The 18,765-nt window shown below is 59.7% G+C and overlaps 1 protein-coding gene across 1 annotated transcript in view; it reads left to right on the top strand.

Annotated features, from left to right (window-relative positions):
- The window catches only part of FLNC (filamin C), a 39,735-nt gene that overhangs the window by 9,840 nt on the left and 11,130 nt on the right, over positions 1–18,765 (top strand). The window contains exons 12-36 of the mRNA XM_054399595.1: positions 716–909; positions 1,897–2,010; positions 2,486–2,629; positions 3,178–3,301; positions 3,634–3,794; positions 3,920–4,010; positions 4,575–4,744; positions 5,403–5,520; positions 6,045–6,307; positions 6,851–7,129; positions 7,824–8,142; positions 9,138–9,311; positions 10,369–10,531; positions 11,004–11,164; positions 11,650–11,817; positions 12,285–12,408; positions 12,504–12,660; positions 13,720–13,909; positions 14,632–14,655; positions 14,778–15,025; positions 15,833–15,920; positions 16,007–16,147; positions 16,429–16,557; positions 16,691–16,864; positions 17,841–18,002. Of these exons, the coding sequence (XP_054255570.1) occupies positions 716–909; positions 1,897–2,010; positions 2,486–2,629; positions 3,178–3,301; positions 3,634–3,794; positions 3,920–4,010; positions 4,575–4,744; positions 5,403–5,520; positions 6,045–6,307; positions 6,851–7,129; positions 7,824–8,142; positions 9,138–9,311; positions 10,369–10,531; positions 11,004–11,164; positions 11,650–11,817; positions 12,285–12,408; positions 12,504–12,660; positions 13,720–13,909; positions 14,632–14,655; positions 14,778–15,025; positions 15,833–15,920; positions 16,007–16,147; positions 16,429–16,557; positions 16,691–16,864; positions 17,841–18,002 (4,080 nt within the window). The remainder of the gene's footprint in view (positions 1–715; positions 910–1,896; positions 2,011–2,485; positions 2,630–3,177; positions 3,302–3,633; positions 3,795–3,919; positions 4,011–4,574; positions 4,745–5,402; positions 5,521–6,044; positions 6,308–6,850; positions 7,130–7,823; positions 8,143–9,137; positions 9,312–10,368; positions 10,532–11,003; positions 11,165–11,649; positions 11,818–12,284; positions 12,409–12,503; positions 12,661–13,719; positions 13,910–14,631; positions 14,656–14,777; positions 15,026–15,832; positions 15,921–16,006; positions 16,148–16,428; positions 16,558–16,690; positions 16,865–17,840; positions 18,003–18,765) is intronic.

Here is an 18,765-nt window from a genome sequence, read left to right as displayed (position 1 = left end):
GCTGAGTGTCACCGCCATGGCGACACATTGGGTGACACCATGGTGGACTCAGCTGAGTGTCACCGCCATGGCGACACATTGGGTGACACCATGGTGGACTCAGCTGAGTGTCACCACCGTGGCGACACATTGGGTGACACCATGGTGGACTCAGCTGAGTGTCACCACCGTGGCGACACATTGGGTGACACCATGGTGGACTCAGCTGAGTGTCACCACCGTGGCGACACATTGGGTGACACCATGGTGGACTCAGCTGAGTGTCACCGCCATGGCGACACATTGGGTGACACCATGGTGGACTCAGCTGAGTGTCACCGCCATGGCGACACATTGGGTGACACCATGGTGGACTCAGCTGAGTGTCACCGCCATGGCGACACATTGGGTGACACCATGGTGGACTCAACTGAGTGTCACCGCCGTGGCGACACATTGGGTGACACCATGGTGGACTCAGCTGAGTGTCACCACCATGGCGACACATTGGGTGACACCATGGTGGACTCAGCTGAGTGTCACCGCCGTGGCGACACATTGGGTGACACCATGGTGGACTCAGCTGAGTGTCACCGCCGTGGCGACACATTGGGTGACACCATGGTGGACTCAGCTGAGTGTCACCACCGTGGCGACACAGACACAGCTGGGGGCGGTGCTGCCATGGGGGCGGTGCCCTGGGGGCCGATGTCACGTCGTCGGTGTCCCCCCGCAGGTTTCTCCATCGAGGGCCCGTCGCAGGCCAAGATCGAGTGTGACGACAAGGGGGATGGCTCCTGCGACGTCCGCTACTGGCCCACGGAGGCCGGGGAGTACGCCGTGCACGTGGTGTGTGACGACGAGGACATCAAGGACAGTCCCTTCATCGCCCACATCCTGCCCGCCCCCAACGACTCCTGGCCGGAGAAGGTACCCTGCTCCCCACCGAGACCCACAGCACCCTGCAGAGCCTCATTGCACCCCACTGAGCTTCAGAGAACACCACAGAGCATCACTGCAACCCATAGAGCTCCCTAGAATCCCATAGAGCCTCATTGCACCCCACTGAGCCCCATAGAATCCCATAGAGCCTCACTGCAACCCATGGAATGCCACAGAATTCCATAGAGCCCCATAGAATCCCATAGAGCCTCACTGCAACCCATGGAATGCCACAGAATTCCATAGAGCCCCATAGAATCCCATAGAGCCTCACTGCAACCCATGGAATGCCACAGAATTCCATAGAGCCCCATAGAATCCCATAGAGCCTCACTGCAACCCATGGAATGCCACAGAATTCCATAGAGCCCCATAGAATCCCATAGAGCCTCACTGCCACCCATAGAATCCCATAGAGCCTCACTGCCACCCATAGAATCCCATAGAGCCTCACTGCAACCCATAGAAGCCCACAGAATCCCACAGAGCCTCATTGCAACCCCCAGAACTCCACAGAGCTCCATAATACCCTATAGAGCCTCACTGCACCCCACAGAATACCGTTGCCCTCCATAGCACCCCATCGAGCCCTACTGTGTCCCATAGAGCCCCACTGCACCCCCTAGAATTCTGTTTCCCCTACTGCACCTGTAACACCCCATAGAGACCCACAGAATTCCATTGCCCCCCACAGACTCCCATTGCACCTGAAGACACCCTGCTGTGCCCCATAGCACCCCACAGAATCCGCCTGCATCCCACAATGCCTCATAGGACATCACTGCACCCCACTGTGCCCCATAATGCCCCATTCCTCTCCATGGAACCCTGCTCTGCCCCGTGGCACCCTAATGCACCACCGGCACCCATGGGTGCTATTGACCATTGCTGTACCTCCCAAGCACTGCTCCCCTCACCCGTTCCTGGGTGCTGTGTGGGGTGGGTGCTACCTTGATCCTTGACCCCCACCCACAGGTGAAGGCCTTTGGGCCAGGGCTGGAGCCCAACGGCTGCATCGTGGACAGGCCGGCAGAGTTCACCATCGACACCCGCGGTGCTGGCAAGGGGCCCCTCAAGCTCTATGCACAGGTAGGGTGTCACTGGGTGCCCTTGGGTTCCACTCAATGGCACTGGATGCCCTTGAGTACCAGTGGGTGCTGTTGGGTGCCACTGAATTCCATTGGGTGTGGTTTGGTGCCCTTGAGTTCCAGTGGGTGCCATTGAATTCCATTCGGCGTTGTTGGGCAGCCTTGAGTTCCATTGGGTGTCCTTGAGTTCTCTTGGGTGCCTTTGGGCATCACTGGGTGCTGTTGAGTTGCACTGGGTGCCTTTGGGCATCACTGGGTGCTGTTGGGTTCTATTGGGTGCCTTTGGGAACCATTGGATGTTGTGGAGTTCCACTGGGTGCCTTTGGGCATCACTGGGTGCTGTTGGGTTCTATTGGGTGCCTTTGGGAACCATTGGATGTTGTTGAGTTCCATTGGGTGCCTTTGGGCATCACTGGGTGATGTTGGGCTCCACTGAGTGCTGTTGGGTCCCTTCACTCCCTTCCTGGTCCCCTCAGGATGCCGAGGGCTTCCCCATCGACATCAAGGTGAAGGACAATGGGGATGGCACCTACCACTGTGTCTACATGCCCACCAAGGCCATCAAGCACACCATTATTGTCACCTGGGGAGGTGTCACCACCCCCCGCAGTCCCTTCAGGGTGGGTGCCGTGGTGGGAGGTCCATGGGCGGCTGGGGTGGCCACAAGGGAGTCCTTGGGGTGATGGACAATGGAGATGGGGGTCCCAGACCTATGGAGTGTGGGGGGGATGGAGGTCCCATGGGATGTCAGGCATGTAGGGTGTTGGGGTGCCATGGGGGTTGGGCTCCCGTGGGTGGTGGGGAAGGGGTGCCAGGGTGGGGATGGAGGCCCCATGAGGATGGGGTGCCAGGGGTGGAGATGGAGGTCCATGGGGCAGTGGGTGCTAGGGTGGAAGTGGGGTCCCTGGGGTGGTGAGGGTCCCATAGGGATGGGGCTCCAGAGGTGAAGATAGGGATCCTACAGGGTGATGGATGTGGAGATGGGGTCCTAGGCCTTTAGGGTGTTGGACACAGGATGGGATGCTGGCCATGGAGACAGGGTTCTCATGGGTGATGGAGGCAGGGTGCCAAATCTGCAGGGGGTTGGGGTGCTGGGGTTGGGGTCAGGAGTCCCAGATCCATGGGATGCACCTTGGATGCCCACTGGTGACACTCCCTATGCCTGCAGGTGAACGTGGGTGAGGGCAGCCACCCTGGCAGGGTGAAGGTCTACGGGCCAGGCGTGGAGAAGACAGGGCTGAAGGCCAGCGAGCCCACCTACTTCACTGTCGACTGCAGCGAGGCTGGGCAGGGTGGGTCCCCACGAGGAGGGTCTCATGGGGACCCCTCTGCATGTGACACCCATATCCTATATCCCTCATCCATCAACCCTTGTCTTTCATCCCTGGTTCATCAACCCTGGTCCCTCTCCTGCATCCCCTCTCCTGCATCCCCTCTCCTGCATCCCCTCTCCTGCATCCCCTCTCCTGCATCCCCTCCTCCTGGTCCATCAACCCTGGTCCTTCTCCTGCATCCCTTGTCTTTCATCCCTCCTCCTGGTCCCCTTAGTCCACCCCCACATTCCTGGTTGCCCCATCCCATGGTGCCCCCCGGGGTGGGTGCTGACAGCGGTGTCACCCCGCAGGCGACGTGAGCATCGGGATCAAGTGTGCCCCAGGGGTGGTGGGACCACTGGAGGCTGACATTGACTTTGACATCATCAAGAATGACAATGACACCTTCACAGTGAAGTACACCCCACCAGGAGCTGGGCTCTACACCATCATGGTCCTCTTTGCCAACCAGGTACTGGTCACCCACCTCACACATCGTGTGGCCCCTCAGTGTCCCCTTCCTTGCCTGCTGAAGTCACAAAGGGTGGTGGGGCTCTGCTGCTCTGTGTCACCGTGTCACCACCTGTCCCCTTCCAGGAGATCCCCAGCAGCCCCTTCCGCATCAAGGTGGACCCATCCCATGATGCCAGCAAGGTCAAAGCTGAGGGACCTGGGCTCAACAGGACAGGTGAGGGGACAGGGAAAGGTTGGGGCTTGGGTGCTATGGAGTTGGCTGTTGGAGGGTTGGGTCTGTGGCTGCTGGAGGGTTGGGTGCTGTAGGGCAGAGACCCTGGGTGTTGGAGGGTTGGGTGCTGTAGGGCAGAGACCCTGGGTGCTGGAGGGGGTTGGGTGCTGTAGGACAGAAGACCTGGTTCCCATGAGGTTGGGTGCTGTGAGCTGGGTGCTGTAGGACAGATCTGGGTGCCAAGAGGTTGGGGGCTGAGAGGTAGGGACCTTGGGTGCTTTGGGGTTGGGTGCCATGGGGCAAGGTGCCTGCTGTGGGTGCCATAAGGCAAGGTGCCATGGCTGCTATAGGACTGGGTGCTATGGATTTGGGTGCTATAGGGCAGGGTCTGTGGGACTGGGTGCCATGGGTGCCAGTGATGTTTGCTGACACTCTGTGGGGCAGGGGTGGAGGTGGGGCTGGGTGCCATGGGTACCAACAATGGGTGCTGATGCTTTGTGGGGCAGGGGTGGAGGTGGGGCTGGGTCCATGGGTACCAACAATGGGTGCTGACACTCTGTGGGGCAGGGGTGGAGGTGGGGCAGCCCACCCACTTCACGGTGCAGACAAAGGGCGCTGGCAAGGCCCCCCTGGACGTGCAGTTTGGGGGGTCAGGACCTGGCCCAGCTGTGAGGGACTTCGAGGTGATCGACAACCATGACTACTCCTACACTGTCAAGTACACCCCTCTGCAGCAGGTACCTGCCACCTGTAGGCACCCAGAGGGGCACCCACCCCATAGGGGCACCCATATGGGCCCCCCCATCCCATACAGGCATCCCATAGGGGCACCCCCATCCCATATGGATGCCCACAGGGCACCTCATCCAACATCTTGCAGGGACACCCATCCTAGCTGGACATCTTGTATGGGCAACCATATGGGCACCCATGCCATAGGGGCACCAGATAGGAGCACCCAGAGGTGCACCCATCCCATATGGGGACCCATAGACAGCCCATCCTACATGGGCACTCCGTATGGTCTCCCTCATAGGCACCCCATCACCTGGGGTGATGTCGCCCAAGGGCACCCCATGTGGGCACACTCATGGGCACCTGATCTCATATAAGCACTCCAAGGACCCACAGACCATCACCCAAGCACCCATGGGTGCCCTAAATTCCCCCATGTACCCCTTAGAGCACCCAAGGGTCCTCCCAACCCTTCCATACCCCTCACAGAACACCCATGGGTCCCCCCAACCCCTACCTAACACCTGAGTGCCCCTATTCCACCCCACATCCCCATAGCACTCCCATTTTGAGCCCCCTTCCCCCCCCCCCCCCAGTGGGTGGGGGTTGGTGGGCACCCCTCTACCCTGGCAGCACCCTAAGGTGGGGTTGCACCCGCAGGGTCCTCTGGCTGTGGTGGTCACCTACGGAGGGGACCAGATCCCCAAGAGCCCCTTCCCTGTCACCGTGGCCCCCCCACTGCAGCTTGGCAAGGTCAAGGTGCAGGGGCTCAACAGCAGTAAGTTGAGGGCACCCAAGGGTGGTGGGGGGCACCTAAGGGGGAAGGACATCCAAGAGCTTGGGGTCTTCCATGGGGTTGTACTACCTTGGTGGGATCTTCTCTCTATGGTGTTCTTCATTGGGTAGGTGCACCCTGAGGTGGAGGGTACACCATTGGGTGCTGGTGGCACCTTGGTCGGGTTGTGGGACCTCCTGTCTATGGGGTGTGGGACTCTTCATCTGGGGTCTTCCATGGGGTGGTGACACCTTGGTGGGTTGTGGGACCTCCTCTTGATGGGGTATGAAACTCTTGGGTTTGGGGCCTTCCATGGGGTGGTGACACCTTGGTGGGTTGTGGGACCTCCTCTTGATGGGGTACGAAACTCTTGGGTTTGGGGCCTTCCATGGGGTGGTGGTACCTTGGTGGGTTGTTGGATCTCCTGTCTGCAGGGTTCTCCATGGGGTGAGTGCACCCTGGGTTGGGGGGACATCCTTGGGTGCCAGGTGCCCCCTTGACCACCCCATGTCCCCCTCTCCCGGCAGAGGTGGAGGTGGGTCAAGCCCAGGAGTTCACAGTGGAGACCTCAGGAGCTGGAGGCCAGGGCAAGGTGGAGGTGAAGGTCACTGGCCCCTCCCGCCGCCCCATCCCCTGCTCTGTGGGTCCTGCCCCTCTGGGGGGTTCCCACCCTGTCAGCTTCACACCACCTGAGGAGGGACCCTACAAGGTGGAGGTGACCTACGACGGACACCCCGTGCCTGGCAGCCCCTTCCCGCTGGAGGCTCTGCTGCCCCCTGACCCCACCAAGGTCAGTCTGGGGAGGGGTCTGACCACCACCCCCTGGGCCCTTGCGGGTGCACAGTGCCGCATGGGGCTGGTGGGGTTGTGGCTCACGTGGGCCTTGCCTGCTCCTTGCACCCTCACGGTGACCATGCCTGGTCCTTGCACGCTCCTTGCATGTTCATAGGGCCTGGGCATGTCCTTGCACACTCAGGCTGACCAGGTGTGGTCCTTGCACCTTCAGGCTGCCTTTGCACACTCCTTGCATGCTCTTTGCACGCTTGTGGTGCCCATGTGTGGTCCTCGCATGCTTAGAACACCTCTGCATACCCACCACCCCCAGCACCCCCAGCACCATTGCTACCTTCATCATCATCAACACCTTCATCATCTCCACCACCACTCCCATTGCCATTACTGCCTTCAGCAACCTCACCACCACCATAACCATCTAAATCACTCACCACCCCATCCCTGTCTCCACCACCCCATCCCTGTCTCCACCACCCCATCCCTGTCTCCACCACCCCCACAACCCCCATTTGCCCCTAACCCCTGTGTCCTCCCCCAGGTGAGTGCCTATGGGCCAGGGCTGCAGGGTGGCCGCGTGGGCACCCCGGCTCCCTTCACCATTGACACCAAAGGCGCTGGCACCGGTGGCCTGGGGCTGACTGTGGAAGGTCCCTGTGAGGCCAAGATCGAGTGCCAGGACAACGGGGATGGGTCCTGCTCCGTCTCCTACCTGCCCACTGAGCCTGGGGACTATGCCATCAACATCCTCTTTGCTGAGAGGCACATCCCTGGAAGCCCCTTCAAGGCTGTGGTGACCCCCGTCTTTGATCCCAACAAGGTGGGATGAGTGGTTGGAACACCTTGGGGGAGGAGGACTTGGGGTGGTTGAGTGGTTGAGAACCAGCTGGAGATGAGAACAGTGTGCCCAGGTGGCCAAGGAGGCTACCAGCAGCCTGGCCTGGATCAGCAATGGTGTGGCCAGCAGGAGTAGGGCAGGGATTGTCCCTCTGGGGCTGGGCACTGCTGAGGCCATGCCTAGAATCCTAGGGTCAGTTTTGGACTCCTCACTCCAAGAAGGACATTGAGGGCCTGAAGGAAGTCAAGAGAAGGGCAACAAAGCTGGGGAAGGGTCTGGAGAACTTGTGAGGAGCAGCTGAGGTGGGGAGGTTTCATCCTAGAGAAAAGGAGGCTGAGGGGAGACCTTCTGGCTCTCTTCAACTGCCTGAGAGGAGCCTGGGGCCAGGTCAGGGATGGTCTTCTCCCAAGTGGTGGGATGAGAAGAAACAGCTTCAAGTTGTACCAGGGGAGGTTTAGGTTGCACTTGAGGAACAATTTCTTCACCGAAAGAGTTGTCCAGGCGTGGCCCAGGCTGCCCAGAGCAGCGGTGGGGTCCCCATCCTCGGAGGCATTTCAAAGCCGTGGTGCTGAGGGACATGGTTTGGTGGCACCCTGGCAGCACTGGGCTCAGGGTTGGCCTTGCTGACCTTCAAGATACCTTCTAACCCAACCCATTCTGCGATCCCACTCCTCAGGTGACAGCCAGCGGGCCTGGTTTGGAGCGGGGCAAAGCTGGTGAGGTGGCCACCTTCATGGTGGATTGCTCCAAAGCTGGGGACGCCGACCTGACCATTGAGATCATCTCGGAAGCTGGGGTGAAAGCCGAGGTCCTCATCCAGAACAACCGGGATGGCACCTACACCATCACCTACACCCCGGCCTGCCCCGGTTCCTACACCATCACCATCAAGTACGGTGGACATCCCGTCCCCAAGTTCCCCATCCGGGTCACCATTGACCCAGCTGTGGACACCAGTGGTGTCAAGGTCTATGGCAAAGGCGTGGAGCCGAGAGGTGAGAGCCAGGGACATCTCCATGGGCATCTCCTCCCTCTGGCCATCACCATGGGCATCCCATCCCTGTGGCCACTAACATGGGCACCTCCTCCCCATGGGCATCCCATCCCTCTGGGCACCTCCTCCCACTGAGCATTCCCATGGGCATCTTCTTCCCATGGGCATCCTCATGAGACTTCCATCCCTGTGGGCATCTTCTTCCAAAGAATACCACTGTGGGTGTCTTCTCCCTGCAAGTGTCTCCATGGGCATCTTACCTATATGGCCACCTTCTCCCAGTGGGCATCCCTATGGGCACCATCTCCCTATGGGCATCTCCTCTCCATGGATCCCCTCAGTGGGCTTTTTTTCCCCATGGGGTACCACCTTCTTGCATTGGGTACCCCTGTGGACATGTCCTCCACACGAACATCTCTCCTTTGGATGGACATTTTCTCTCCATGGACATCTCCTCCCCATGGGCATCCTCAGGGGCACCTCTTTCCTCTGGACACCTCCTTTCCATGTCCATCTCTTCCCCCGGGCACCTCCTCCCCCTGCCTCCTTTCCTCCTCCTCCTCCTCCCCCTGCCTCCTTTCCTCCTCCTCCTCCTCCTCCCCCTGCCTCCTTTCCTCCTCCTCCTCCTCCCCCTGCCTCCTTTCCTCCTCCTCCTCCTCCCCCTGCCTCCTTTCCTCCCCCTGCCTCCTTTCCTTCCCCTGCCTCCTTTCCTTCCCCTGCCTCCTTTCCTCCCCCTGCCTCCTTTCCTCCCCCTGCCTCCTTTCCTTCCCCTGCCTCCTTTCCTCCCCCTGCCTCCTTTCCTCCCCCTGCCTCCTTTCCTCCCCCTGCCTCCTTTCCTCCCCCTGCCTCCTTTCCTCCCCCTGCCTCCTTTCCTCCCCCTGCCTCCTTTCCTCCTTTCCTCCCCCTGCCTCCTTTCCTCCTCCTCCTCCTCCCCTCCCCATGCCCCCCTCGCCCCGGCGGTGGTGCTGGCTGGGTGCTGAGGGTGCTGTGCCGCAGGGGTGCTGCGCGAGGTGGGCACAGACTTCACGGTGGACGCCCGGGCACTCACCAAGGTGGGAGGTGCCCACGTCAAGGCCCGGGTGGTCAACCCCTCGGGGGCCACCACGGAGACCTACGTCACCGACCACGGGGATGGCACCTACCGTGTGGACTACACCCCCTACGAGGACGGTGAGGGACCCCCCATGGACCTCCTGAGCCCCCTTGAGTGACCCCCAGAATGCCAACCGGAGAGCCCCAAACATCTTGAGATGTCCTCAAGCTCCCAGGCTCCAACCATGGACCCCGAAACCCTCCAAAAGCTTAGCTATTAGCTATGAACCTCCAGACCCCTTGAGAGCCCTCAAAACCCCTGTCAGGGGCATCCAACCTTCCCTTAATGTCCTTGAGGTATCTCCAAACCTAGGCAGGGACCTCTAAAACTCCCAAAAACTCACCAAGGGACCTTGACCCTCTCTCGAAGGACCCTCCCAAAACCCTAACCAGAGATGACTAAGCCCCTGGGGGTCCCCTCAAAACCCTGTCTAGGGACCTCCAAACCCCATGAGGCTCTAAAACCCCAACCCAAGGTTCCCCAAGTCCTCCAAACCTCAACCATGAACCCCAGAACCCCTTAAGTCCTCTCAAAACCGCAACCAGGGGTCACTAAACTCCAACCAAGGACACCCAAACCCCCTGAGACTACCCAAAAAACTCCAACCAGGGACCCCTTGAGATGTTCCAAACGCCTAACAGGGACCCCCAAGCCCCCAGATCTCACCAAAGGACCCAAAAACACCACTAGGGACTCCCACAATCTCAATCAGGAGCCCTCAAACCTACTGAGATGCCTCCAACCCTAACCAGGGACACCAAAGCCCCACTCAGCCATTTCCAACCCCCCTGAGATCACCCCCAAAGTCCCAACCAGCTACCTCTCAGCCCCCTGAGCTGCTCCGGACTCCAACCAGGGACACAAAACTCCCAACCATATACCCCTAAACTCCCTGAGACCCCAACAATAGACTCTCAACCCCTCTGAGACCACCCAAAACCCCAACTAGGGACCCCCCAGGCTCCCTGGGATACCCTCAAAAGCCCAACCGGGACCCCCAAACTCCTGAGATACCCTCAAAACCCCACCAAAGAGCTTCCAAACCCCCTGAAAACCACCCTTCCCCTTCCCACAAACCCACCCCCCCCAACCTCCGTGGTGGGCAGGGGGTGATGTGGTGTCCCTTGTCTCCAGGCATGCACCGGGTGGAGGTGACCTATGACGACGTGGCTGTCCCCAAGAGTCCCTTCCGCGTTGGGGTGGCAGAGGGCTGTGACCCCAGCCGCGTGCGGGCACATGGGCCCGGCCTGGAGGGTGGCCTGGTTGGCAAGGCCAACCGCTTCACCGTGGAGACCAGGTGGGCACCAACCCCCAGCCACCACCAGCCCACCACCTCCAGTTCCTCCAAGGGATCTACCACCTCTGCCTCATGCCACCGTCCTGGAACCTCCATCCCTTCCTATGGATGTGGCATCTCTGTCCCCTCCCATGGCTGTCACCTCTATCTCATGCCACCAACCTGGCATCTTCATCCCATGGATGTGGCGCCTCCATCCACTCCCATGGCTGTGTCACCTCCATCTCATGCCACTAACTTGGCATCTCTGTCTCATGCCACCAACCTGGCACCTCCATTCCCTTGCCACCCAACCGACATCTCCATCTACCTGCTATGGAGGTGGCACTTCCATCCCATTTCCACCAACTTGGCATCTCCATCTACCTGCCATGGAGGTGATCCCCTTGAGGACCCACCGCAGACATGCCACCTCTACCCCAGGCGGCCAGGCCACCCCTGGCAGTGTCCCTGAGTGCTGTCATGTCCCCAGGGGTGCGGGCACCGGGGGACTGGGCCTGGCCATCGAGGGTCCCTCTGAGGCCAAGATGTCCTGCAAGGACAACAAGGATGGGAGCTGCACAGTGGAGTACATCCCCTTCACGCCTGGTGACTACGACGTCAACATCACCTTTGGTGGCCACCCAATCCCTGGTGTGTAGTGGAGCTTGGGGTGACAGAGGGCCCCTGGGGGGCTGCGGTACCCATCAGGGTGGTGGGGAGGAGGAGTTGGGTCCCTGGGTGCTGATGGATGGAAGAGCTTGTGCTGGCCTGATGTCCAACCCCACGGTGACCCCAGGCCCATGGGATGATGCTATGGCTGCACTCATTCCATGCCCACATCGACACTGTGCCACCTTCATGACCATGGCTTTGGTATCTTTGTGGTCATGTTGGCCTCAGGGATGCATTGACCCCATGACCATGCTGTCCCTCTGCCCATGCTGTCCTCATACCCACGTTAAGCCCATGGGCCCACTCTGACCCTGTGCCCATGTTGACCCCATGCCCACGCTGACTCCATGGCCACGTTGACCCCTTGGTCACACTGACCCCATGCCCACGCTGACTCCATGGCCATGTTGACCCCTTGGTCACATTGACCCCGTGCCCACGCTGACCCACCCCCATTTCTGCAGGAAGCCCCTTCAGGGTGCCTGTGAAGGACGTGGTGGACCCCAGCAAGGTCAAGTGCTCAGGGCCAGGTCTGGGCCCTAGCGTCAGGGCCAGGGTGCCCCAGACCTTCACGGTGGACTGCAGTGCCGCAGGGCTGGCACCCCTCGAGGTCACAGTGCTGGGACCTTCTGGTATGTGGGGACATGTGGTGGGGTGTTGAGAGGTGTCATCAGCCCATGGGCTGATCTGTCCATGTGGTGTCCTGTTCCATAAAGGTCCTGCTCCAGAGGGTGTCCTGCCCCATGGGTGTCTTGCTCCACAGAGTGTCCAGCTCCATGGAGTGCTCTGCCCTATAGGGTGCCCTGCCCATAGATGTCCTTCTCCAAAGTGTATCCTACACTCCATAGGTTGTCCAGCCCCATGGGATGTCCTGCCCATGGATGTTTTTCTCCATAGGTTGTCCAACCCCATAGATCCACAGGGTGTCCTGCCCTATGGGATGTCCTCTTCTATGGATGCCCACAGATGGTCCTTCTCTAAAGGCTCTCCAACCCCATAGATCCCATGCTCCATAGGATGCTCTGCCCTGTGAGATGTCCCTGGGCAGGTTGTCCTACCCCATGGGTCACCTTGTCTCACTGATGACCTCTCCCCACAGGTCTGGCAGAGCCAGTGGAGGTCCGTGACAACGGTGATGGCACCCACAAGGTCAACTATACCCCAGCCACCGATGGCCCCTACACCGTGGCCGTCAAGTTTGCCGACCAGGAGGTGCCCCGCAGGTGATGACCACCACCCTTGGGTGAAGCTGGGGACAGCTGGTGGGGGTGGTGGGGATAGTTCCAGGTGCCAGCTTGACCTCTGTGTCCACCCATAGCCCCTTCAAGATCAAGGTTCTGCCAGCCCACGATGCCAGCAAGGTGAGGGCCAGTGGGCCTGGGCTGAGTGCCAGTGGCATCCCTGCCAGCCTGCCTGTGGAGTTCACCATCGATGCCCGCGATGCCGGAGAGGGGCTCCTCACCGTCCAGATCCTGGTCAGCACCCACGGGGGGGGGGTTGGGGAAGGGTGGAAGGGGTGAACTCCAGGAAGGGATGGAGTGGTGGGCATCCATAGAGCGGTTTTGCACCTGTGTCATGGCATGATGGGAGGTCTTGTGGGATCTGGAGGGTGGCCTGGCAACCATCTCTTGGGTGCTGAGCCCCATGTGGGGATCCAGCATCCATGCCATGGGATGATGAGCCCCACAGGATGCTTTGACACCCATCCATTGGGTCCTGAACCCCATATGATGCTCTGGTACCCTTGCTATGGGGGGTTGAGCCCTATATGTAGACCTGACACCCATCCTTCGGGTGCTGAGATCCACAGGGTACCTTGGCACCTATCTATTGGGTGCTGAGATCCATTTGAGGATCTAGAATGCATGCTGTGCGATGCTGAGCCCCATAAGGTGCTCTGAGACCCCATAGGGTACTCTGGCACCCATCACATTGGGTGCTGAGCCCCATGTGGTGATCTAGTACCCATACCATGGGGTGCTGAGCCCCGTACGTTCCTGTGGCACCCATACCAGGGAGTGTTGATCCCCTGGCACCTGTCCACAGGGCACCATATGGGTATGGTGACCTAGCACCAATGCCACGAGATGTTGAGCCCCATAGGGTGCTCTGGCACCCTTGCCATGGGATGTTGTAGATCTGGTACCTATCCATTGGGTGTTGAGACCCACATGGTGCCCTGGCACTCGTGGGATTGGGTGATGAGCCTCAGAGTGTGCCTTGGCACCCATCCACTGGGTGCTGAGCCCCATATGGTGACCTAGCACCTATGCCATGAGATGTTGAGCCCCACAGGCTGTTTTGCCACCCATCTGTTGGGTGCTGAGCCCCACAGGGTGCTTTGCCACCCATCTGTTGGGTGCTGAGCCCCACAGGGTGCTTTGCCACCCATCTGTTGGGTGCTGAGCCCCACAGGGTGCTTTGCCACCCATCTGTTGGGTACTGAGCCCCACAGGGTGTTTTGCCACCCATCTGTTGGGCGCTAAGCCTTGTCCCTTGTGCCACGGGGTGCTGAGCTTTCTGGTGCCCCACAGGACCCTGAGGGCCAGCCCAAGAAGGCCTCAATCCGGGACAATGGCGATGGCACCTACACGGTGTCCTATGTGCCCGACCTGCCCGGCCGCTACACCATCACCATCAAGTATGGCGGCGATGAGATCCCTGCCTCCCCCTTCCGCATCCTGGCTGTGCCCTCCGGCGATGCCAGCAAGTGCCTGGTCACAGGTGGGTACTGCCCTGTGGCGTCTCCGTGGCATCTCCCCCCCCGACCCTCACCATCCCTCTGCTGCCTCCCGCTGACCCACAGTGGCACCTTGGCATTGCCCCACTGACCCGTGGCATCCCTCTGCTGTCCCACGGCCTTCCCACAGCATCACCACTGACTCGCAGCATCCTCCTGCTGTCCCATGGCATCACCCCACTGACCCACAGCATCTCCTCGCTGACCCATGGTGGCATTGTCCACTGCCCTATGGCATCCTCACACTGACCCATGGCATCCCTGTCCTCCCCCATGCTACCCCACAGACTTCCCACTGCTGCCCCATGCCACCCCCGTAGCATCATCACTGACCCACAGCATCCCTGTGCTGCCCCCTAGATTCCTTCCGCTGCCCCATGGCATCCTCACACTGACCCCTGGCACCCTCATCTTTGACCCACAGCTGACCCACAGCATCCCTCTGCCGCCCCCCAGACTCCTTCTGCTGCCCCATGCCACCCCACAGCTGCCCCCCACGCCCTGCCCCACAGCTACCCAACCCCATCCTCTCCCACCTCCCCCTCCCTTCCCCACCCCACGATGCCGTGGGGACAATTGGGTCCCCTCCAGCTCAGAGCAGGACGTTTTGGCCCCCCGGAGCCCCCTGGCCACTCCCAAAGTCCCCCCCTGGAGCTCCCCAACTCTGCCCCACACCTCATGGCTTCTCCCTGGTCTCTCTTTGCAGTATCCATTGGGGGCCATGGACTGGGTAAGTGGCACCGGGGGGCCCTCTGCTGCTGATGGTGGTGGGGGAGGGACAGCTGGGGTTGGGTTGTGGGTCCACCGTGACCATGACCACCTCCTCCTCCACCCCAAAACCTTCTCCTCTAGGTGCCTGCTTGGGTCCCACCATCCAGATCGGGGAGGAGACGGTGATCACGGTGGATGCCAAAGCTGCTGGTCAAGGGAAGGTGACCTGCAAGGTGTCCACACCTGACGGGGCAGAACTGGACGTGGATGTGGTGGAGAATCACGATGGGACCTTCGATATCTACTACACCGCCCCCGAGCCCGGGAAATATGTCATCACCATCCGCTTCGGGGGAGAGCACGTCCCCAACAGCCCCTTCCACGTCATGGTGGGTGGGCCTGAGGATCTGGGGTGGTGGGTAGAGGCTGTGGTGGGCATCGTGGGGTTGGGAGATCATGGTGGCAGCTGTGGTGCTGGGAGGTTTTGGTGGGCTCAGCAGGTATAGGGTTGGGGCTGTGGTGGGCGCTATGGGGTAGAGGGATCATGGTGAGCACTATGGGGTTGGGAGACTCTGGTGGGCACCATGGAGTCTGCAGACCATGATGGACACCAAGAGGATGGGGGCATGGTGGACAGCATGGGGTTGGGAGACCACAATGGACATCATGAAACTGAGAGACCATGATGGACACCAAAAGATTTGGACCATGGTGGACACCATGAGGTTGGGAGACTCTAATGGGCATATGGAGCAGAAAGGTTGGGTTATGGTGGAAGCCATGGGGTGGAGATTTAGGAGACCATGTTGAGCATCGTTGAGTAGAGACCCTGATGAGTGTCATGGGTCAGAGAGGTGGAACCAGGGTGGACATTGTGGGATTGTGAGACCATGATGGACACCAATGGGTAGAGAACTGGGACTATGGTGGACGTCATGGGGGTGAAAAACTGTAATGGGAACCATGAGGTGGCAAAGTTTTGGGGCCACAATAGGCCATGATGGGATTTGGAGATTGTGATGGGCACTGTGGGTTGGGTAGACCGTGATGAGCACCATGAGGCAGAGAGTTGAAGCTGTGATGGGCCATCATGATGTTTGGAGACTGTGATGATCGCCATGGTGGCCATCATAGGGTTTGGGGACCATGATGGGGTGCCATGGTTCTCACCTCTCCTCTTTGCCCCATGGCACCAGGCCACAGAGGAGCCACCTGCCACCACCGAGAACCTCCGTCCCTTCAACCTCGTCATCCCCTTCACCGTGCAGAAGGGGGAGATCACAGGTATGGGAGGGGGTGGGACACAGGGTGGACACGATGTGGGGCATGGTGGGGCACCAGCCAGTCCCTGGCTGACTTGGTGGCCCCAGGGGAGGTGAGGATGCCCTCAGGGAAGACGGCCAGACCCAACATCACGGACAACAAGGACGGGACGGTGACGGTGCGCTATGCACCCACCGAGAAGGGCCTGCACGAGATGGACATCCGCTACGATGGCAACCACATCCCTGGTGAGAACACTGGGGACCACTGGGAGGTCCTTATGGGAACAATGGGTTGGGTAGACCATGATGAGCACCATGAGGTGCAGAGTCGGGGCCCTGATGGACCTTCGTGGGATTTGGAGACCGCAATGGTCACCATGGGGTTTGGAGACCATCATAGGGTTGATGTGGGAGGCACTGGAGCAAGGATGATGCCACCTCACCCTGGCTGAGCATCCATGGGGTTGAGGAGCTCACCCACCATGGTGTGAGGGGTCCCCTGAGCATTGTCCCCACTGTGTCTCCAGGGAGTCCTCTCCAGTTCTACGTGGACGCCATCAACCCCCGTCACGTCAGTGCTTACGGGCCAGGGTTGAGCCATGGCATGGTCAACAAGCCCTGCACCTTCACCATCGTCACCAAGGATGCTGGGGAGGGTGAGTGGTGGCCACAGGAGGTCACTGGGGGATCTGGGAGGGGTTTGGAGACCAGCCCCAATGCTCCCAGAAAGGGTTAAGAAGGGGCTGGAGAACCCCAATGCCTCTTGACACCCACCTTGTGCCACCCCAGGTGGACTCTCATTGGCTGTGGAAGGTCCTTCCAAAGCAGAGATCACCTGCCAGGACAACAAGGATGGGACCTGCACTGTGTCCTACCTGCCCACCGCCCCTGGGGACTACAACATCATTGTCCGCTTCGATGACAAGCACATCCCTGGAAGCCCCTTCACGGCCAAGATCACTGGTGAGATGAGACCTCCATGCTCTTGGGGATCCCACCATGTCCTCAGCATCTCCATATGGCTGTGGGGGCGCCTACAAGGTCATGGGCATGGGGACAGTTACATGGTTCACGGTCATGGGGGCACCTACATGATGATGAGGACACCTGTGTGGTCTTGGTTATTGGGGCACCTGCATGACCATGGGCATGGGGATACCTGCACAGTCAGGCTATGAAGGCACTTGCATGGTCATGGGGTCCCCTACATGGTGATGGTGATGGCGACACCTGCATGGTCATAGAAGGCACCTGTGTGGTCATAGCCATAGTGGCATCTGTATGGTCATGGCCACCACCACAGAGCCATGGTATCCTTGTCCATCCCTGACCACCGGGACCCCTGCACATGACTGTAAGGACCTCAAAGGGGCCTTGGGAACACCATCACATGGCCATGGTGGTCCCATTCAAACAGCCACAGGGACAGATACATGGCCACCAGGACCCCCACATGACCATGAGGACCCCATCCATTCCCAACCTCTAAGACCCTATCACATGGTCTTGACAACCCCTGCCTGGCCACCAGGACCCCACTACATGGCCAGGAGAGCCTTATCCCATGGCCTTGAGGACCCTATTGGTGATTCTGTGGGAACTTCATCCATCCACAACCCTGATGACCTTGTCCACATGGCCATGGAGATAGCCTCACACCCACTGGGACCCCTCCACATGTCCATGGAGATAGCTTCACAGCCACAGGGACCTCGCCATGTGGCCAGGAGGTCCTTATGCCATGGCCCTGGGGACCCTATTGGTGCATCTGTGGGAACTTCATCCATCTACAACCCTGATGACCTTGTCCAGTGGCCGTGGAGATAGCTTCACGGCCACCGGGACCCAGCCACATGGCCAAGAAGACTCCATTCATCTCCCCACCCCAATTCCTCCTTGGCCTGTGGTCTCCTGGGCGCTGCTGATGACATCTGCGTAGGTGACGACTCCATGCGGACGTCCCAGCTCAACGTGGGCACCTCCACTGACGTCTCGCTGAAGATCACGGAGACGGACCTGAGCCTGCTGACGGCCAGCATCCGGGCACCGTCGGGCAACGAGGAGCCCTGCCTGCTCAAACGGCTGCCCAACCGCCACATCGGTGCGTGGGGGCACCCTGCCACCTGGGGACGTTGTCTACATGGGGCCAGGAGGAGGTGGGAGAAGAGCAGGGGCATAGCTCCTCTCATGTGAAGACACACTGAGAGAGTTGGGGATGTTCAGTCTGGAGAGGAGAAGGCTCTGAGGAGACCTTATTGTGGCCTTCTGGTATCTGAAGGGGGCTACAAGAAAGCTGGGGAGGGACTTTTTAGGGTGTCAGGGAGTGATAGGACCTAGAGGGAATGGAACAAAACTAGAAGTAGGTGGATTCATATTAGATGTTAGGAAGAAGTTCTTCACCATGAGGGTGGTGAGACATTGGAACAGGTTGCCCAGGGAGGTGGTAGAAGCTTCATCGCTGGAGGTTTTTCAGGCCAGGCTGGATGTGGCTCTGAGCAACCTGATCTAGTGTGAGGTGTCCCTGCCCATGGCAGGGGGGTTGGAACTGAATGATCCTTGAGGTCCCTTCCAATCCTAACAATTCCATGATTCTATGACAAGGAATGTAGGGTGGTGGGCACAGGGTGAGGGTGATGTAGGACTTGGAGATGTGGGGCAGAGGACAAGAGGGTTCACAGGGATGGGTGGCCTCATGGCATTGGGTGGCCAAGGCTTGGTGGTCATGGCCAGGTCATGGTGGTGGTAGTCAGGGGCTGGTGGAGGAGGCCAGACTTGGCAGAGGTGGCCAGGGGTTGGTGGTGGTGGTCAGGGCTGGTAGTGATGGCCAGGGGCTGGTAGAGGTGGGCAGGGCTGGTAGTGGTTGG

The sequence above is a fragment of the Indicator indicator genome, chromosome 3 (genome assembly GCF_027791375.1).
Source record: "Indicator indicator isolate 239-I01 chromosome 3, UM_Iind_1.1, whole genome shotgun sequence".
In the NCBI taxonomy this organism is placed as follows: domain Eukaryota; kingdom Metazoa; phylum Chordata; class Aves; order Piciformes; family Indicatoridae; genus Indicator; species Indicator indicator.
The sequence above is the reverse complement of the archived record's forward strand: the minus strand, read 5'-3'. Positions and strand labels throughout refer to the sequence as shown.